The 15,940-nt window shown below is 58.7% G+C and overlaps 1 protein-coding gene across 3 annotated transcripts; it reads right to left on the bottom strand.

The window, feature by feature from the left end:
• Positions 1 to 427: 427 nt before the first annotated feature.
• Positions 428 to 15,062, bottom strand: AIFM3 (AIF family member 3). Of its 3 annotated transcripts, none has more exons than XM_053927679.1 (21): positions 15,012 to 15,062; positions 12,310 to 12,480; positions 7,810 to 8,023; positions 7,464 to 7,573; positions 7,106 to 7,215; positions 6,966 to 7,010; positions 6,649 to 6,745; positions 6,461 to 6,573; positions 6,141 to 6,227; positions 5,607 to 5,698; positions 5,367 to 5,497; positions 5,150 to 5,265; positions 4,989 to 5,060; positions 4,832 to 4,895; positions 4,188 to 4,264; positions 3,969 to 4,086; positions 2,653 to 2,751; positions 2,299 to 2,374; positions 1,664 to 1,768; positions 1,018 to 1,038; positions 428 to 795 (listed from the first exon to the last, which is right to left on the bottom strand). In XM_053927679.1, the coding sequence occupies exons 2-21, from the start codon at positions 12,338 to 12,340 to the stop codon at positions 756 to 758; spliced, it is 1,818 nt and encodes a 605-aa protein (XP_053783654.1). In that variant the 5' UTR covers positions 12,341 to 12,480; positions 15,012 to 15,062; the 3' UTR covers positions 428 to 755. The 3 variants fall into 3 exon arrangements, with proteins under 3 accessions (XP_053783654.1, XP_024413078.1, XP_053783656.1); XM_024557310.3 differs by lacking the exon at positions 15,012 to 15,062 and adding an exon at positions 12,977 to 13,024; XM_053927681.1 differs by lacking the exon at positions 1,018 to 1,038.
• Positions 15,063 to 15,940: the final 878 nt, after the last annotated feature.

Genomic DNA, 15,940 nt, shown 5'->3' with positions numbered 1-15,940 from the left:
GGCGCAGTCGTTCTTATTCTCGTTTCTACTTAATAGCAGAGGCGCAGTTTCTCCACCTGCGGTATGTGGATTCGGGAAGCTCTGGCTGCCATGAGAGGCAGGAGAGCTGTCTTAGGACCCAGCTCCTACAGCTCTTAAGTGGGCAAATGCCCCCAAACCGCCAGACGTGTGCAGCCTCTGAGCTCTGAAGAAGCATATCCTGTCTCAAGCCCTTTGTACCTGCAGTCTCCTCTACCTCGAATGCCCTTCCTTCAAAATCCAGATCCAAGACTGGTTGGAGAAGCCCTTCCTAAACCCCCGGGGGTAGAAGCAGTTGCTCCCTCCTCTGGGCACTCGGTGTAGCACTGAGCAGTTTGTGGTTGTGCCTGTCTCCCTGTCATCTATGGTCTCCCTCATGAGTGCCCAATTACAATGGAAGTCACACAGATCTGCAAATGTGCATGTTTTAATTTTGAGATAATGTCTAGTATGTTGCAAGGTCCTACAGGGGACCAGTCCCAATAGAGGGAGAAGAGGCAGGGCCTGTCCCGCCTCTACTGCCAGCCATCGATGGCAGTCCAGGCCTTGGGTGGTGAGCATCACTTGGAAGCAGTGGAGGTGTCTTGAGGTGAGCCAGGCAGCTAATGACAAGCACTGGGAGGGTTCAGGTTCTGCCCTGGGGGATCCTGGGAAATTGGAGGTTGGCACCTGCCCCCAGGGCTCGGCCTCTGTCCCTGGTGCCCCAGCATGCCTGCCAAAGTCTGCTGCATGCAAGCTCAGGATCCTTTCCCTGTGAGCCAGGACATGTCGCCGGTCCTGCAGGAATGCAGGGAGGAAGAGTCAGCGGAAGGGAGCAGGCTCCCCGCTCAGCACCATGAGCAGCTGGCCCTCGAGGATAGCAGGGCCTGCTCTGTGCTGGGCCCTGGTCCCCAGCAGGGATGTGTACTTGGGCAAAGGGGCAAAGACCATCAGGTGCAGACTCTGGGTTGAGGTGGGAAAGGCTCAGAATAGACAACAGGAAGGACAGGACACACGTACTTGCTGTGCAGCAGAAACAGCCTTTGCGAGGGCAAGAGGGAGAGACAGAGAAGGCCAGGGAAGAGCATGTCATTTATGTCCCCTTTTGGTTCTCCATGGTTTCTAGCCTGAAGCCTACCCCCATCCAGTGGCCTCCAGGCTTTTCTCAGTCCCTGGGGGCTCTTCATAGGCAGGTAAAGCCCACAGGGGGACTCCCATTGACACCATGGTGGCATGAGGGGAATGACTGGTGTCCAGTGTCTCCCAGACTCCAAACAACCACCCCACATCTCTGTGCAGGGCACCCCCAGCTGCAGTTCCCCACCTGGCTTCTGCCAGGATCAACACTACCATGTCCAGTCCAATGTCCCAGGCTCAGTGATTGCCCAAGCAGTGTGCCTTGACCCCTCCCCCAGCACTGGCCCTGCCTTGGGACATGGCCCCTTTTCCTTCAGTCTCCCAAGAGCACGTACAACCAGCCCACTCCTAAATCACAACCTATGGCCCACATGGCCCCATGGCCCTGGGAGCCTCAGACTGATGGGGACCAAGAGTGGGGGGACTGGCCCTGGAGGGCTGTGAGGCAGCTGACTGCCTTGGAAACGTTGAGCCAGTCCTTCTGTAGGCTTCTAGCTCCCTGCCCCAGGCCTCCAATGCCCACACTCACTCCACTTCCCGCTTCCGGATGGCACGGCCCGAGGCCAGTACCTCGGCCACCTTGGACACGATAGGATCGTAGTTCATGCTGGCCACAGCGATCACCTCGTCGCCTCTGCAGGGAGAGGGCGGCTGAACCTGACCACTGCCCAGCAGTGGCCCCTCTTCTTGGAGACCCTAACATACACCTGTCCACCTGGGACCCAGGAAGGGATCTTACCCAGAACAAGAATGTCCTGAGCACCCAACCCTCCCAACTTTGCACTTTAGCCCAGCATGGGCTTTGGACTCCTGTGAGACCCCCGTGGAGGTTCCAGCCATACTCTTCAGTGGGGTTCATGCTTCCATCCTGGGATTACCGCTCTCTATCTGTGTGACTTTCCTCAGTGTAAATACGGGTGTCAACACCCCCCTCGAAGAGCTGTGCTGATAAAATGTCCTGCCTCAGTGCGTGGCAGCTGGAGTTATTACTGCCCCATCTCCTCACCTGTCCTCAGCTGCGCTTCCTGCTAGCTCTTCCCAGTGCCACTCAGTCCACCCTTCAAGTAAGACCCCTCGTCTAGAGCAAGGCTTCTTTGGGATGAGCTCCCCCTACCGACTGAGCTCCTGCCGTTTCGTGCCCCTTTTCTGCCCCGTTGCTCTCACTTGGTGTAAAAAGCCACGAACTTCAGCTCCTCCAGATCCCCTTGGATGATGACGTCGTCGAAGCCTTCTCCGTACCCTGTGGGCCAGGCAGGCGGGCGGTGCCCACGTGAGCTCAGCAAAGGGGATGGGACTCCACCGGGTCAGTGTCCCGTGTCCTCCTAACTGTCCCCTGTACCCCTCTCCAGGCCTAGCTCTCTGTCCCTTCATGTAGTCCCTGGCCCTGCCCCCGCCCCCAGCGAGTACTTTACTGCTTTCTATAGCTGTCGTGGCCCCGCCCCAGGATGCTCATAGCCCCGCCCCAACTCTGCACTCCGGGTAACACCTGAGCCCCGCCCCGTTCCGAGGTTCAGTTACCCGCGTAGCGCAGGCTTTTGCCGAACATGGCTGTCCATAGGTAGGGCACGGTGCTGATCTCTGCCTCCTGCGCCAGCATGTTCTGGGCCGCCACGCGCCCTGCGGGACCCAGAAGAGTGAAAGCTCCGACCCTAGCCCGGGCAACCCCCATACTGCCTGCCTCCGGCTCTCTGGGACCCCTCACATGTGGGGTTACTTCTTCTTGCCTCCCCAGAGGTCAAGAGGTACATCACTGTGCAGCCCACCGCCCAAGCTTGGTTGCAGCTGATGGGCACAGAGGGGGACACCTAGCTCAAAGCTGGCCCCTTAGATTGCGGCCCTGGAGAATTTGAATGAAGTGCCCTGGATCTGGAACGTGGGCTTCCCGGGGATGTGGGGCTGCGAGCCATCTCACGTGAACACACAGACAACTATTCAGACTCATCAGGTCCGAAGAGGGAGGCAGGAGAGCAGGCATAAATAACCTGGAAGCAGAGATGCCAGCCACACCAAGGGCCCCAGAGAGAATAGCTAGGTAGTAGCTTCCTAGTTCATGAGGCCCCACCCCCATCCACCCATTAAACCTTAATTGCACTGACGCTATCCTCTGCTCCTTAAAACCTAGCACCAACCTTGGATCTGAACAAAAATTGGTACAGGAGTGGGGTTTCAGGCAGCAGAAACCCAGATAACATGCAGGCAGAGGGGAAGGGGAGGTGGGTGCAGGGCGTCTGGGGTCCTCCCTCTAAGGCAGTGACTTGCTGGCACCTGCAGCTCAGGGGCCCAGACCAGGTGTGAATAGTGAGCACGTCTTCAGAGGCTTGGTGAGGGGGAATCTGTTCCTCGGAGAGCACGCAGTTCCCCACTGAGCCCCAGGTCTCCAGGCCCAGGTGGCCACCTCCCAGGGGTCTGCATGAGGCCTCTGGGTTCCGAATCAATCGAGTGGCCCAAGGGAGACAGAGGCACTGAGTGGGGAGCTGACCCACATCCCACTAAATCCCGTTTTCTCTCCCTGGTGAATGTGTGTCTTTGAGTATAAGAGAAAAGGCGAGGCTGCTGGAAAGACAAGTGGGGGTAGGGCCCTGTTGCTGGCTGATTGGGCTGTCCAGAGGCCAGAGGAGGGAGGTCTCTGGAGATGGGCCACACGCAAGGCTTGCGCTGAGACCCGGCTTGGTGATCACCTGGATGGGGCTGACCCAGACAGGCCACCCCAGAGCTTTGAATGGCTCTGCAACCAGCAGCCAGGACCCAAGGACAGCAACTGAGGGACGGGCCTGGGGGAGGCCAAAACTCCAAGACAGCCTCCCACTCTTGTCCTGCGCTGGGGCTGGTCATACCCTGGGCATGAGCCATCTGCCAGTGTGGGATATTCACTTTCCGATTGTTCCTCCAGGCCAGGGGGAAGGTGACTGCGTCGCCAGCAGCAAACACTCCTGGGACGTTGGTCTGCATCATCTGTGGGGACAGGGTCCAGGACTCTGTGGGTGGGAAGGGGGCCCTGGCCTGGACCTCCCATGGCCCCCAGCCGGGTACCCTCCCCACCCTGCCAAGCCCACCTTGTTGACAGGGATGAAGCCTCGGGAATCCAGGCTGATGCCGCTCTGCCTCAGGAAGCCCGTGGAGGGCACCGCGCCTGATAGGATGGTCCTGTGTGTCCGCTTCTCTCACCTCATTGCTCTTCGTGACCCACACCCTCCATGTGCCACAACCCAGCCCCAGACTGACCATCCAATGGGCCGCATACCCTACAGCCTGTGTGTGTCCTGCCACTCTGCCTGGACCCCCACGTACCTGTGTCTCCCATTAGGCCTCACGTATTGTCACCTCTGGGAAGTGGTCCAGGATGCCCCCTGATGGGGGTGGGCATACTATGCCACCCCAGCCCCTGTGCTGCCACCTCCTAGCTTTGTTCCTCCCCAAACGGGTACCTCAACCGGCACCCCTGGACCAGGGACCAGGTAGATGCATGTTTGTGCTCTGCAGCCCTCACAGGGCAGGCCACGGGGTCAAGTGTGAGTGGGCAGTGGTCACTGGGGGCATCTTCTGTGCGCAGCCTGGGCCAAGCCCAGTACACACATTATTCCCCAACAGCCCTTTGAGGTGGGTACGGTTGTGGTCCCCATCTGATAGGTGCAAAAACTGAGGCTCAGGGACTAGCCTCAGGCTCTGCTCGCTCACGTCCGCCTGCCCGCCCACTCACCAATGCCCACCACGCAGACGTCGGCCCGCACCACCTTGCTGCTCTTCAGCACGACCTCCTTCAGCTGTGGGGAGCAGGCAGGGGAGCAGTGGGGCCCAGCTCCTGGGCACAGGGGAGAGGGGACAGAACGTGGCAGGGGGTGGGGAGAAGGGCCCACCTTTCCCTCCTGGGCCCGCAGCTCTGACACCTCTGTCTGCATGTAGAACTTGACTCGGTTGTTCTCAAACATCTGTCAGGGCAGGTGGGTGGTGGGCAGTGGGTGAGAGCCCGGCCGGGGCCGGTCTGGTTCTGAGGGGCTGTGGACCGGTGTGGACTCACCTTCATGAGGGCACGACCCACACGCTCCCCCAGGAACCTCCTGAAGGGCGTCTCCTCCAGCTCCACCACGGACACCGAGTGGGCCTTCTCAGTCAGGTAGGCAGCCACCTCCATCCCTGGGCCAGGGTTGTGGGCAGTGGGCTGGCACCCTGTGCATCCCAGAGCCAGCACTGCCTTGGGATCAGCCACCTCCACCCCGCCACCAGCAGCTGCTCACCCAGGAAGCCGGCTCCCACGACCACTGTGTTGCGGCCCCGAGCCAGTCTCACCACGCGGTTGGCATCCTCAGGTGTCCGGATGGTGAACACATTCTCCACCTCTTTGCCTTTGCAGCTCAGGGTCTTCGGGCTGCAACACAGCCAGTGTCAGTGAGGGGCTCCTGGCACCCTGAGCCCTCCCATCCTGGCCAGTGGCCTGCCCGGTGCCCAACAGAGGGCAGCGGGAGAGATACTCCCACCTGCTCCCTGGTGCCAGCAGAAGCTTGCTGTATTCCAGCTTGAAGCCATCCTTGAACACAACCTTCTTGTTTCTCACATCCACTGTGACCACCTGCAACCCCCACCAGGCAGAGCATGGACCTGGGCCCGGCCACCTGCGCCCAGGTCCTGCAGTATGCCCAGAGCCCGGCCAGCCCCTCCAAGCAGCTCCACAGGGCTTCTCCTGACACCTGGTTGTCCTTCCTCTCTCACCTGGCAATTCCTCCACACTCATTAAGCTTCTCACATATCTTTCCCTCAAAGCCCTCCCTATACCCGCCAAGTCCCAGCCGAGTCCCAGTCTCCCATCCCAGCCCCAAACAAATCATCCATGTCCCCACACACTTGGGCTATGCATGTGTCCATGACCCTACCAAGAAGATCCAGTGCAGCCTCCCATGCCAGGAGCACCCCCAGATGCCTGGGCAACAAGGCCAGTAGGGCAGAGCACACCCACATCTTCAGGAGCCTACGCGTCCTCACGCCCTTCATGGTTCCCCAGCCTTGTCCTCTACCTGGGCCTCGGTGAGCACCTCGATGCCATAGGCTCGGAAGAACTCCTTGGGCCTCAGGGCCAGCTGCTCGGGCTGGGCGTCCAGGGACTGTGGGAAGAGCCAGCTTGAGACGGAGCCTTGCAACAGAGGACCTGGAGCCCAGGGAGGGTGGAGCCAGCCCCAGGTCACACAGGGGCTGTAGGATAGAACTCAACAAGCCCAGAGCTTCAAACTCCAGGCCCTGGCATGAGCAGAGCGGGCAGCTGACCGGACCCCCAACGGGCAGCAGCTTGACTGCTCCCAGAGGGACAGAGCCCTGTCTCCACTCACCCCACCCCCACCTTGCTGAGCTTGGGCCGGTCGTAGGGGAGGTGCCGGTCCAGCGTGCACAGGACGATCCTGTCTGAGAAGCCCTCTTGCCGCAGAGTCTCTGCACACACCAAGCCAGCTGCACCTGAGGGGAGGGGGCTGTGGGTCAAGGACCACCTCTCCCCCATCCCATCCTGCCTGTCAGTACCCCACCACCAACCTGCGCCCACAATGAGCACGTTGGTGCTGCCGCTGTGACCAGCACTTGGAGAGATGCACTTGGCCATCACCTTCGTCCTTCGCTGCAGCTGCAGGGCCTAGTAGTTGCCAGAGAGTGGGGGACAGCTGGGAGCTGGGGTCATGGCTAACCTCCTTATGCCATAAGCCCAGCAGTCCAGCTGCATGCCCACCATGCACCCTTCACTGTTCCCCAGCTACCCTCACCAGAACCCCTCCCACCTTTGCATTTACTGTTCCCTCGACCCAGATGTCCTCCTTGGCTTTCCCTTTTACCTGAGCCCCAAGCCATCCCCTTACCTGCTTGCTGGCCCGGACATACACCTTCTCCTTCTCAATCTTCACCTGCAAGTGCTGTGGTGCTCAGAACCAGGCTTTGGGGGCTCCAGTCCCTGACCATGTCGCCCCAGGCTCCCACTCCACCACACACCCGGCCCCACCTGGAACTTGTGCAGACTGTCCAGGCCAGGGAAGTCCTCCAGGTCCCCGGTGCTGATGTTGAAGCAGGCACCATGCCAAGGACAGCGCACCCGGCCACGGGACAGTACACCTGAGCGGGGGAAGTGCTGAGCTGGGGTCACCTGCAAGAGTCCCTCTCCAAGGATTCCTGTGTCCCAGAACCTGGTGGCCCTTCCACATAGCCCCGGAGAGCCTCCCCCGCAATAGACGAGGAACTGGGGGTCCGGGAAGGAGCCAAGCTGGGCTGGGGCCTGGAGGAGCTGGGGCTTGATGGTGCAGTGGCCAAGCCCACTTCAGGAGGCTACGCCCCCACCTCCTCTGTGCACTCGGACAACTCACCTTTCACCAGGGGTGCGCCGTAGTGCGGACACTTGTGGCCCAGGGCATGGAACTCCCCATTGTCCTTCACCAGCAACACTTTGCCCCAGCCCAGCTCCACTTCCCGCATCCTAGGGAAGAGCTGCACTCAGAAGTCAGGCCAGGTGTGAGGCACCACCTCCTGCCAGCACCTCCTCCCAGATTCCAGCCTTCTGCGGAGCAGGCCCCAACCAGCAGAAGCCACAAAGGCTGTGGCCAGGATGGCTACCCCTGGGTTCCATCCAGGCTTCCTGCCCACCTTATCTGTGGCTTATGCTTGCCCTCCCACCTTGGGCCCCCTGATCCCTGTGCCAGGCCCATCACCCACTGGCCATTCTCGAGGTCCTTGACATGACAGACGGCAGCCTCCACACAGTCCTGAGTGCCAGGGTAGGGGTGAGGGGTGGGCAGGCGCTCCTCCGAGTGGAAGTGACGGGCAGTGCCGTTGCCCTGGTAGGCCCGGGGGCTGCTCTTCCCACTGGCCGACAGCTCCTCCTTGCCCCGCTCCTTCTCCGGCAGCACCACCTCGATCTTGAGCTCCACTGTGGGCAGATGGGGGGCACTGTGAGCCCCTCGCTCACCCACCTCCTCACCCACAGCAAAGCTCTGGGCAGGGCCTGCTCTTCTCAGTGCAGCTTCTCCCCTGTACCTGGACCTTTCCAGAAAGCCGCCGGCACCACCAGCAGAGAGCCTTAAAGCAGACAAGAAGCAGGGCAGGGGCAGCAGGGACGGGCACCGGGTGGGCTTGAATTGATTTCTGCATGATTTTATTTCAGTAACAAAATTAGGAAGGGGAGCACCAACGAAGCTCCTTCAACCCTGAAACTGCCCTTTCTCCAGGAATGTGGGGCGGGGAAAGAGCCCCGGTGCCCTCTGAGTTTTGACCTGACTGCAGGGGCACAGTCCCCAATGGAAAACAATGACACCCCTGAGGGATCAGGGGCATGTTTAGGGTCTGACCCAAGTGAGAACAGGGCATCGCAAATGGATGTAGCTCAGATCCTGGCCCGGGAATCTGGGTGGTGGGAAATCCTAGGTTCATTGTTCTATGCTTGCAACTTTCCCATAGGTTTAAACTTTTTTCAAAATTAAAAAAAAAAAAAAAAAAAAAAAGCCCTGGCCAGATAGCTCAGTTGGTCAGAGCATCATCCCAAGGCACCAAGGCAGCAGTTTCCATCCCGAGTCAGGGCACGCACAAGAGTCAGCCAACGAACGAATAAATAAGTGGAACAACAAATCGATGTTTCTTTCTCTCCCTTCCTCTCTCTTTTCTAAAATCAATAGGAAAAAAAAAGTTTTTTAAGTGTACACAACTTAATTTCAACCTCTTAAAAGAGCTATTCTCACCAGTTCGAGAATCCTTCAGCATTTACCAAGCACTGGTTTTTCAGCATCTTCGCGAGGCCTTGGGGGTGACCCCCACCTGGGGGAGTGCATGTGGACAAAGCAGACAGGGTATAGCACCGCCCCCCACCCAACCAGCCTCCACACAGAAGACACGTTCCCGCCTGCCCATGGGGCAGTTCTAGGGGGGAAGTTAGCCGGACAGTGTCATTTTCTTCTTTATGCTTTCCCACATTTTCCAAATTCCCTACAATGTGCCTGGGGTATTTTTCTAATTAGAAGGGAACAATAAACAGAATTTTTAGCAGCGATAATCTGGCCTCCTGGGTTGGGGCTGCAGGGAGGAAGGCTGAGTGATGGAAACTAAGTCCCTGGCACAGCATGGGCCCAATGAGGGAGCAGGAGGTGCCTCTTCCGCCTCCCAAGGCACCAGAGGCTCCCAGCATTTCCCAGCTCACCTCTCAATCCCTCCACCTCAAACCTGACACTCCAGGAGCAAAAAACCCAGAGTCACACCTTCTGGTCTTTGCCTATCAATTCGCTTGGCCCAGGCTACCATCCCTCCTGGCCCTGGCTAGCTCCTGCCCATGCACCTAGACACAGCTCAGGTGTTGCCTCCCCCAGCTGCCCAGCTCCCGCATGTCCCTCATCTCACGCTGTGCTAATCCCCTATCCTAGCCTGGGAGCCTGGGGGGCAGCCCTCCCATCCTCAAGTTCCCCCCCATCTTAGGCCTGGCGCAGCAGGGGTGAAGACCCACTCCATGATTCCAGCTGGGCGGGAGGGGCACCTACGCCACATGCCGAAGCTGTTGTGTCAGGTGCAGGGTGGGGCGGGGCGGGGGGTCGGGGTGGAGTGGGTTTTTCCCTTCATTTTCCGCACTTTATGTAATAGTGTTAGAATGTTTTCAGAAGAATTAAAAAGAAAAATACTTTGGACTCAGCTGACACCAGCTATGTGAGCTTTAGAGAGGGAGCTCAAAAGAACAGCCTGGCAGGGGCCCAGATAACAGCCAAGCCAGGCTGTTCTCATCGTCTACCTCCTTCCAGAAGGCTCTGAGGTCCTGCCAGATGCAATCTAACTGGAAACCATTAAGTCAGGAGCAGTGGTGGGAAGGCAATTGGGGAGGAGAGTCTCTGCTCACTCACAGAACCAAAGCTACCCTGACTCCATGATTCCCAGCTGCCCATGGGACCACGGGCCCCTGCCTTAGCCCCTTTGCACAGATGCCCTTGTTATAAAACAGAGAGAACACCTGCCTCTCTGGTGACGGTGAATGCCGAAGGAGATAGATAATAATGTAACCCAGGCAGAAGTTCAACAGATGAAGTTGGGTAACAGTGTTTGATCGGTTAGTTCAGAGCTTCCTGGCAGCCATGGTAAGGAGGGAAAGCCTTTAGGTAGCACTTGTGGCCTAATAAAAGGCAGGTGACCGGATACCAAGAGAGGTGTACTTCCTCCTAGTTCTGTGCTTAGTAAGAGTCTGGCCTGGAGCACTTCCTTTAAGGAACACGGTGCCCTGAAGCACAGGGAGTGCAGAGAGAGCTCTGGAAGTGTATGCTGATGTGCTCTGAGCCACAGAACCGAGCAAGGTAGTAAGTGAGGAATTTATACAAAGATCTTCTCCTTGTTCTGGTTTCCCTGTGGTCCCTTCTGACCTCAGTTGAACCCTCATGGTCAAATGCTCTCAGTCTCACACCCTGAAATTCCCTGAGTCTCACCCCTGACCTGCCCAGGTTATGTACCTGGGGCCTGAGCTCCTGCCCTCCTGCCAAAGCCCCACAGGGGGGTCCTGGCTGCACACAGCGCAGCCCCAAAAGAGGACATAATACCGTATTTATCAGACTATAAGACGCACTTTTTCCTCCCAAATTTGAGAGGAAAAGGAGGGGTGCATCTTATAGTCTGAATATAGCTTACCTGGCTCGCGGTGGGGGGGAGGGGGGCAGCGGTGGAACGGGATTCCCCCCCCACCCCCATTTTCCTCCTCTAAAACCTAGGTACGTCTTATGGTCCTGTGCGTCTTATAGTCCAAAAAATACGGTAACATTTTGCAAGTGCCACCTATGTGCAGAGAACCCAGTGCTAAGCACAACAGCCCGCACAAGGGGCACAATTAGCTCCATTTTACAAGTGACAACTCAAAGACTCAGAAGGGTGAAGTCATCTGCCCAGTCACACACCCAGGAAGGGAGGATGGGTTTGGACTCAAGAGGCTAAGTTCTTAGCACTGCCTCTGGTGCGGTCTATACCAGGAGTCCTGGGGCCAGTGGTCCCAGGCAGGCCAGCCCTTTGCATTCCTTTAAAGGAAACTACAGGTGGCATCTTCTTCCCAGAGCCTCCTGCCAGCTGGGGCCGGCCGGCATCCTCCCACTAAGCGATGAGAAGTGAAGGCTGAGGTCAAGGCAGTGGACATCATTTGCCCGGGTCACACATGGGAGCAGGGAGGGTGGTGGGATCTGGCCCTGGGTGAGTGTCCGCAGCACAGGAGTGATGGGAGGGCAGGTGTGGGTGAGTCCCTCTGCCTGGCAGGGCATCACACATCTCCTCTTGCCCCCAAGTTCTCCCTCAGACCCAAGAAAAGGATAAAAGGCTCAGGCGTTCTAAGGTAATGGAGCCGATGGGTATCAGGTAAGGGGAGCTGGGGTGAGCCAAACTGGGCAGGGTGGCCTGGACAGGGTGGGCGGGGCACTGACTGGGCACTAGAGAGGCCTCTCTCTCGACCTCCTTGGTTTCTTCATCTGTGACATGGCTGCATACCTTGCTTTCCCGGGTATTATGCGGATGGAAGAGGGACCGTGGGGCTGGAGGGAGAGCTCAGCAGAGAAGTCTTCAGCCCAGAGCAAACCCAGGCCACCCCAGCGCCCTAAGACACCCCCACCCTGAGCTGGAACTTCTTAGGCCAAGGAGAGGGGGATTTTCTGTACAAATGGGAAAGTGTGCCCAGAGAGGCTGAGGAGGTGGCCCAAGGTCACACAGGGGTCAGAAGAGGTGAACAGGGCTGGGATCTGTCCACTCCGTTCTCACAGAAACTCTGAAAGGTCAGGCTCATTTTGTAGAGAGGGATCATGAGGCTCAGAGAGATATCTTGTGAACCCTGGGTCACAGAGGGGCTGAGGGTGTCTGTCTCCAGAGCTGCCCCTCTCTGTGCTGGGGGACACGGCTGCCGTCTGCAACCCTGTGCCAGGAGGAGCCCTCCCTTCCCCTTTCCAAGATTCAGCTGCTATTCCCACCACCAGCACCCAAAGCCCCAAATAAAGAGGAAGGGTCACTGGAGGGGGGCCAGGCCCCCAACCCCTTCCTGCCCACAGCACATTAACATTCGCAGCAGCAGTAGAAGCAGCAGAGGCTGCCACCCAGCCTGACCTACTTTGGAGGCAGTGGGGGAGGGGGAGGAGGAAGGTGGCAGAAGGAGGGAGGAGGGTGGAGAAAGGAGGGAAGGGGCGGAGAATGGAGGGAGCGGGGAAGCAAAAAGAGAAGAGATACCTGGCTTGGGCTTGGAGAAGCAGCCTCCCATGGCGAGCGGCCTCAGCTGGGCAGGAGGCAGGCACACAGATGGTTGGCTGTGGGAGGCTAGGATGCCCCTGGTGGGGCTGGATCCCCCAAGACCCTTAGAAATGCTGGTGTGGCCATCCCAGCAGGAGCTGCCTTCAGGACCTGTGGGGGTGGGGGAAAGGGGGCATCAGCAGGGATCAGGGCTTAGAGATAAAACCAGTGTGGGGAGGGCCTTCTGGAATAGGCCTCCACTGGAGCTGGGAACCCTTGCATAAAGGGGAGCCAGACCCCAGAGAAACAACGGGACCCTGGGGGCACCTCCCCTCCAGGCTCAGCACCCTCACTCCTCACTCCCACCATCGCCCAGGCTCTACCCACCACCAGGGGAGCCCCTTTGCCAGACTTTTAGGTCCAGCCCCAGGACTGCCTTGTCCAGGAAATGTGATCTGATTTCTGCTGCCCCTTCAAAATCCCGTAGCCTGGGAGTCCTGGGACCCTCCTTTCTCCTGGGAGGCCACCACAGCTGGGGTCAAACCCCAGATCCCCTTGGGCAGATCAGAGCCTTCCTGTCCTCCGGTTTCTCCTTCCTACAATGGGATGACATTTAGTTCTCTCTGGTCCCTGCACCCACCCTGGCTTTCAGCCCCTGGATACCCACCTCCTTCAAGGGCAGCCACTGCTTCTTGCTCCCAGCCCAGCAGGAGACCCAGCCTGCCAGGCCCTGCAAGGCAGGGCAAGGGGGCAGGGGTCCAGGCGGCAGCCCAGCCTCCACCCCCCCTCCCAGTGTGAGCTGCCGCCAGGAGGGCTGGGGAGTGGGGCTGGGCCAGTCCACTGGTCCCCAGGGAAACCCAGCTCCATGGTGAACAGAAGTGGGCAGCAAGCCCAAGCCTGGGCCTGATCAGGTCGGGGGAAAGGGAGGCCAGGCACACCGTCCACAGACCATGCCCAGCAAACATGAGCTCCCCCTGACCTTCACTCTTCACAAATGCCCACCAGGCCCATGGTGCTGAGGTCATGCCCAACAGCAGATGGAAAAACCGAGGGGCCAAGGACTTGCCAAGGTCAAGCAGTAGGTAAGGGCATCTTGGTGACCTTTCACCCTCTTCCCACCTTAGTTCCAAGAGAGGCAGGGACCCAAGAAGCCCACATATCTCTCTGCGGGAGGGCTCACCAAGTCAACAAAGAGATTCCTGCAGCCAAGGAGACCTCAAGGCCACAGGATGGGCTATCCAGAAGGTGCAGCTTACAGACTGGACTTTGGAAGACCCAGGACAAAAAGTCCAGCTGCTGTGTTTACAACTGACCTCCTCACAGTCTATCCCACAGTCATCCCATTTGTTTCCCCTGGAACTTCTCCCTGAAGTCTAACTTGAGGTGAGGCTGAGGCTCACTAGGGCTAGTCCAGATCCCAGCAAGGACCCTGGATGGGTACCTGAGGGCAAGGGGATAGGAGGAACAGGTTGGGGAAGGACCACCTACTACCTGGCACTTGATCTTACCTGCCCTATTGGTGCCCATTTTAGGCCACAGGCCATGGCACCCGAAGGCCACCTGGGCACACCCACGCTTTCTTCCCTACTGTCACCAAGGCAAGTCTGTAAAATGTGGCCACCACCTGCACTGCCTGCACCCTCCCTGGGCGCAACGAGTCCCTCCCCAGATCCTGGCTTCACCACTAGCTTAGCCCTGCCCACCTCCTTCCAGCCTGAACCACAGATCCCAAAAACGGTGGGACCTCAACTTGCCAAGTGTCTGTTTAGGCTGTTCCCTCCCATTCCAGGTGTCCAGGTGTTTAGACCCTTCAGAGCCGTGGGCCTAGAAACAGATTGCCGGGGACTGAAGCTTCTCCAGACCTACTGTGTGCTAAGCCAGCTTGGCGCCCTCCAGTCTCCTGCAGGCCCAGACACCTCCCTTCAAAGGCAGAAGTCTTTGTCAGGGGCACAACAGGAGAGGACCCCAAGTTTTTGCGGAGTGCTGTCCTTAGCCTACAAGCTGCCCAATGCCAAAAAACTGTAACAGTGCCTGAGTGCTAACTACCCACTAGGAGCCAGTGTCCTGTCCCAGACTCTCCTCCCATGGCCCCAGCTGGTGCATACTGGGGAGGAGCCTCTCCTTGCTTTACCGCACAGCCCCTTTCCTCCTGGTCCCACTCTTCACCAAGGGTCACGTGGATCCATCCATACCCACCGTGGGAGGCTCCTGCCCACCTCAGGCCCTCAGTGGCTTCCAGCCTAACTCCCGATGGCATCCAAGCTCCCCAGCCAGACGTTCGAGTTTGGGGTGCTAGCGGTCTTCACTTCCACCCCCTCGGAGCTCAAGCGCAAACCCTCTGTGAACTCTCCCTGCCTTTGCACGTGCAGTCCCTTTATCTGAGATGCCCTTTCAAGCAGCCCTCACGCAGCGTCGCCCAGGTCCCCCCGCCAGACCGCTTGGCCAGGAAGGGACAATGCCACACAGTAGGTCTGTGCGGCGAGCGGGGGAGTGCCAGCGGGAGAGAGGAGAAGGAAGACCGGCGCTCCCACCCCAGCTTGTTTCCCGTCCCCCCTACCCCCGCCCCGAACCGGCTGCTGGCCCCCTGCTCCCAGAGCGCTGGCCCCAGGTTCCAGACCCGAGAGCGCGCACACTAGCCCGGGGGTAGAGGCGGGGTCGTGCTGACCGGAACGGGGTCCCGGGAGCAGGAGGCGGGCGCTCACCTAGGCTAGGCGCGGGCGTCCGCTCTCGAGCCGCTCCGGACCGCGGCCGAGAGGGGGTGTGGGGGGGAGGAGGAGGAGCGGGCGGGGGCGGGGCAGGCGCTGCGGCGACACTGCGGCCCCGGAGCAAGCGCTCTTAGCCCCGCCCCACCGGGCGGTGCAGGTTGAGCTGTCCAGGGTCAGGGGTCGGCCGTTGGCCTTGGAGTTCGGATGAGGGTCGCAGGGTGTGGGGAGGCAGCCAGGGGCCCTTCTGGCCATGAACGCTTTGGCTGTTTCTGGGACCTTTGGGATCCTCGCGACCCCCAAGAGACGCCAAACTGGGGCGCGCACCGAGTCTGATTCTTCCCCCGCCCGATTGTCTTCGAACCATCCGTAGGCAGCATGGGGGAAGTTGAATCACCCGAAGAGCCTCTCCAAGGAAGAAAACCCAAATCAACTCCCACCTGCTCCCCAGACACCTTCCTTTACTGGCTCTGAGCGTTCAGTCTCCCAGGTCTCTAGCTCCATCCCTCCCCTCTCCACACACACGGGCTACATTCTATTTTAACTTATATTTTATTATTTTCTCTTTCCCACCTGTTTTACCAGCTATAACTTCCTGGGTCCCCATAAATCTTGGTGCACACTGGTGTCGTGACCCTTCCTCCAGGAAGCCCTCCCTGACCAACATCCCCAGACTCCATCAGGACCCGATATGACTCCCAGACCTCAGTGTTTTATTGTCCTGACTGTCCAGATCCTTGCGTTATGGTTTTGTCTCACCAGCAAACTGAAATTCAGTGACTCTGTGGGAAATGAATAAATGGCACATTCCAGGGAAGCGATATCACACCTATCACTAAACATAACAGGGCCCACCAACTCTGTTGTCCTATTACCACTCCTTTGGTGGCTTGAGTTGGGTCCTCATTTGTTCCTGTCTCTTCCCTTTC

The sequence above is a fragment of the Desmodus rotundus genome, chromosome 7 (assembly GCF_022682495.2).
Source record: "Desmodus rotundus isolate HL8 chromosome 7, HLdesRot8A.1, whole genome shotgun sequence".
Taxonomy (NCBI): domain Eukaryota; kingdom Metazoa; phylum Chordata; class Mammalia; order Chiroptera; family Phyllostomidae; genus Desmodus; species Desmodus rotundus.
Note: the sequence above shows the minus strand (reverse complement) of the source record. Positions and strands in the feature narration are given on the sequence as shown.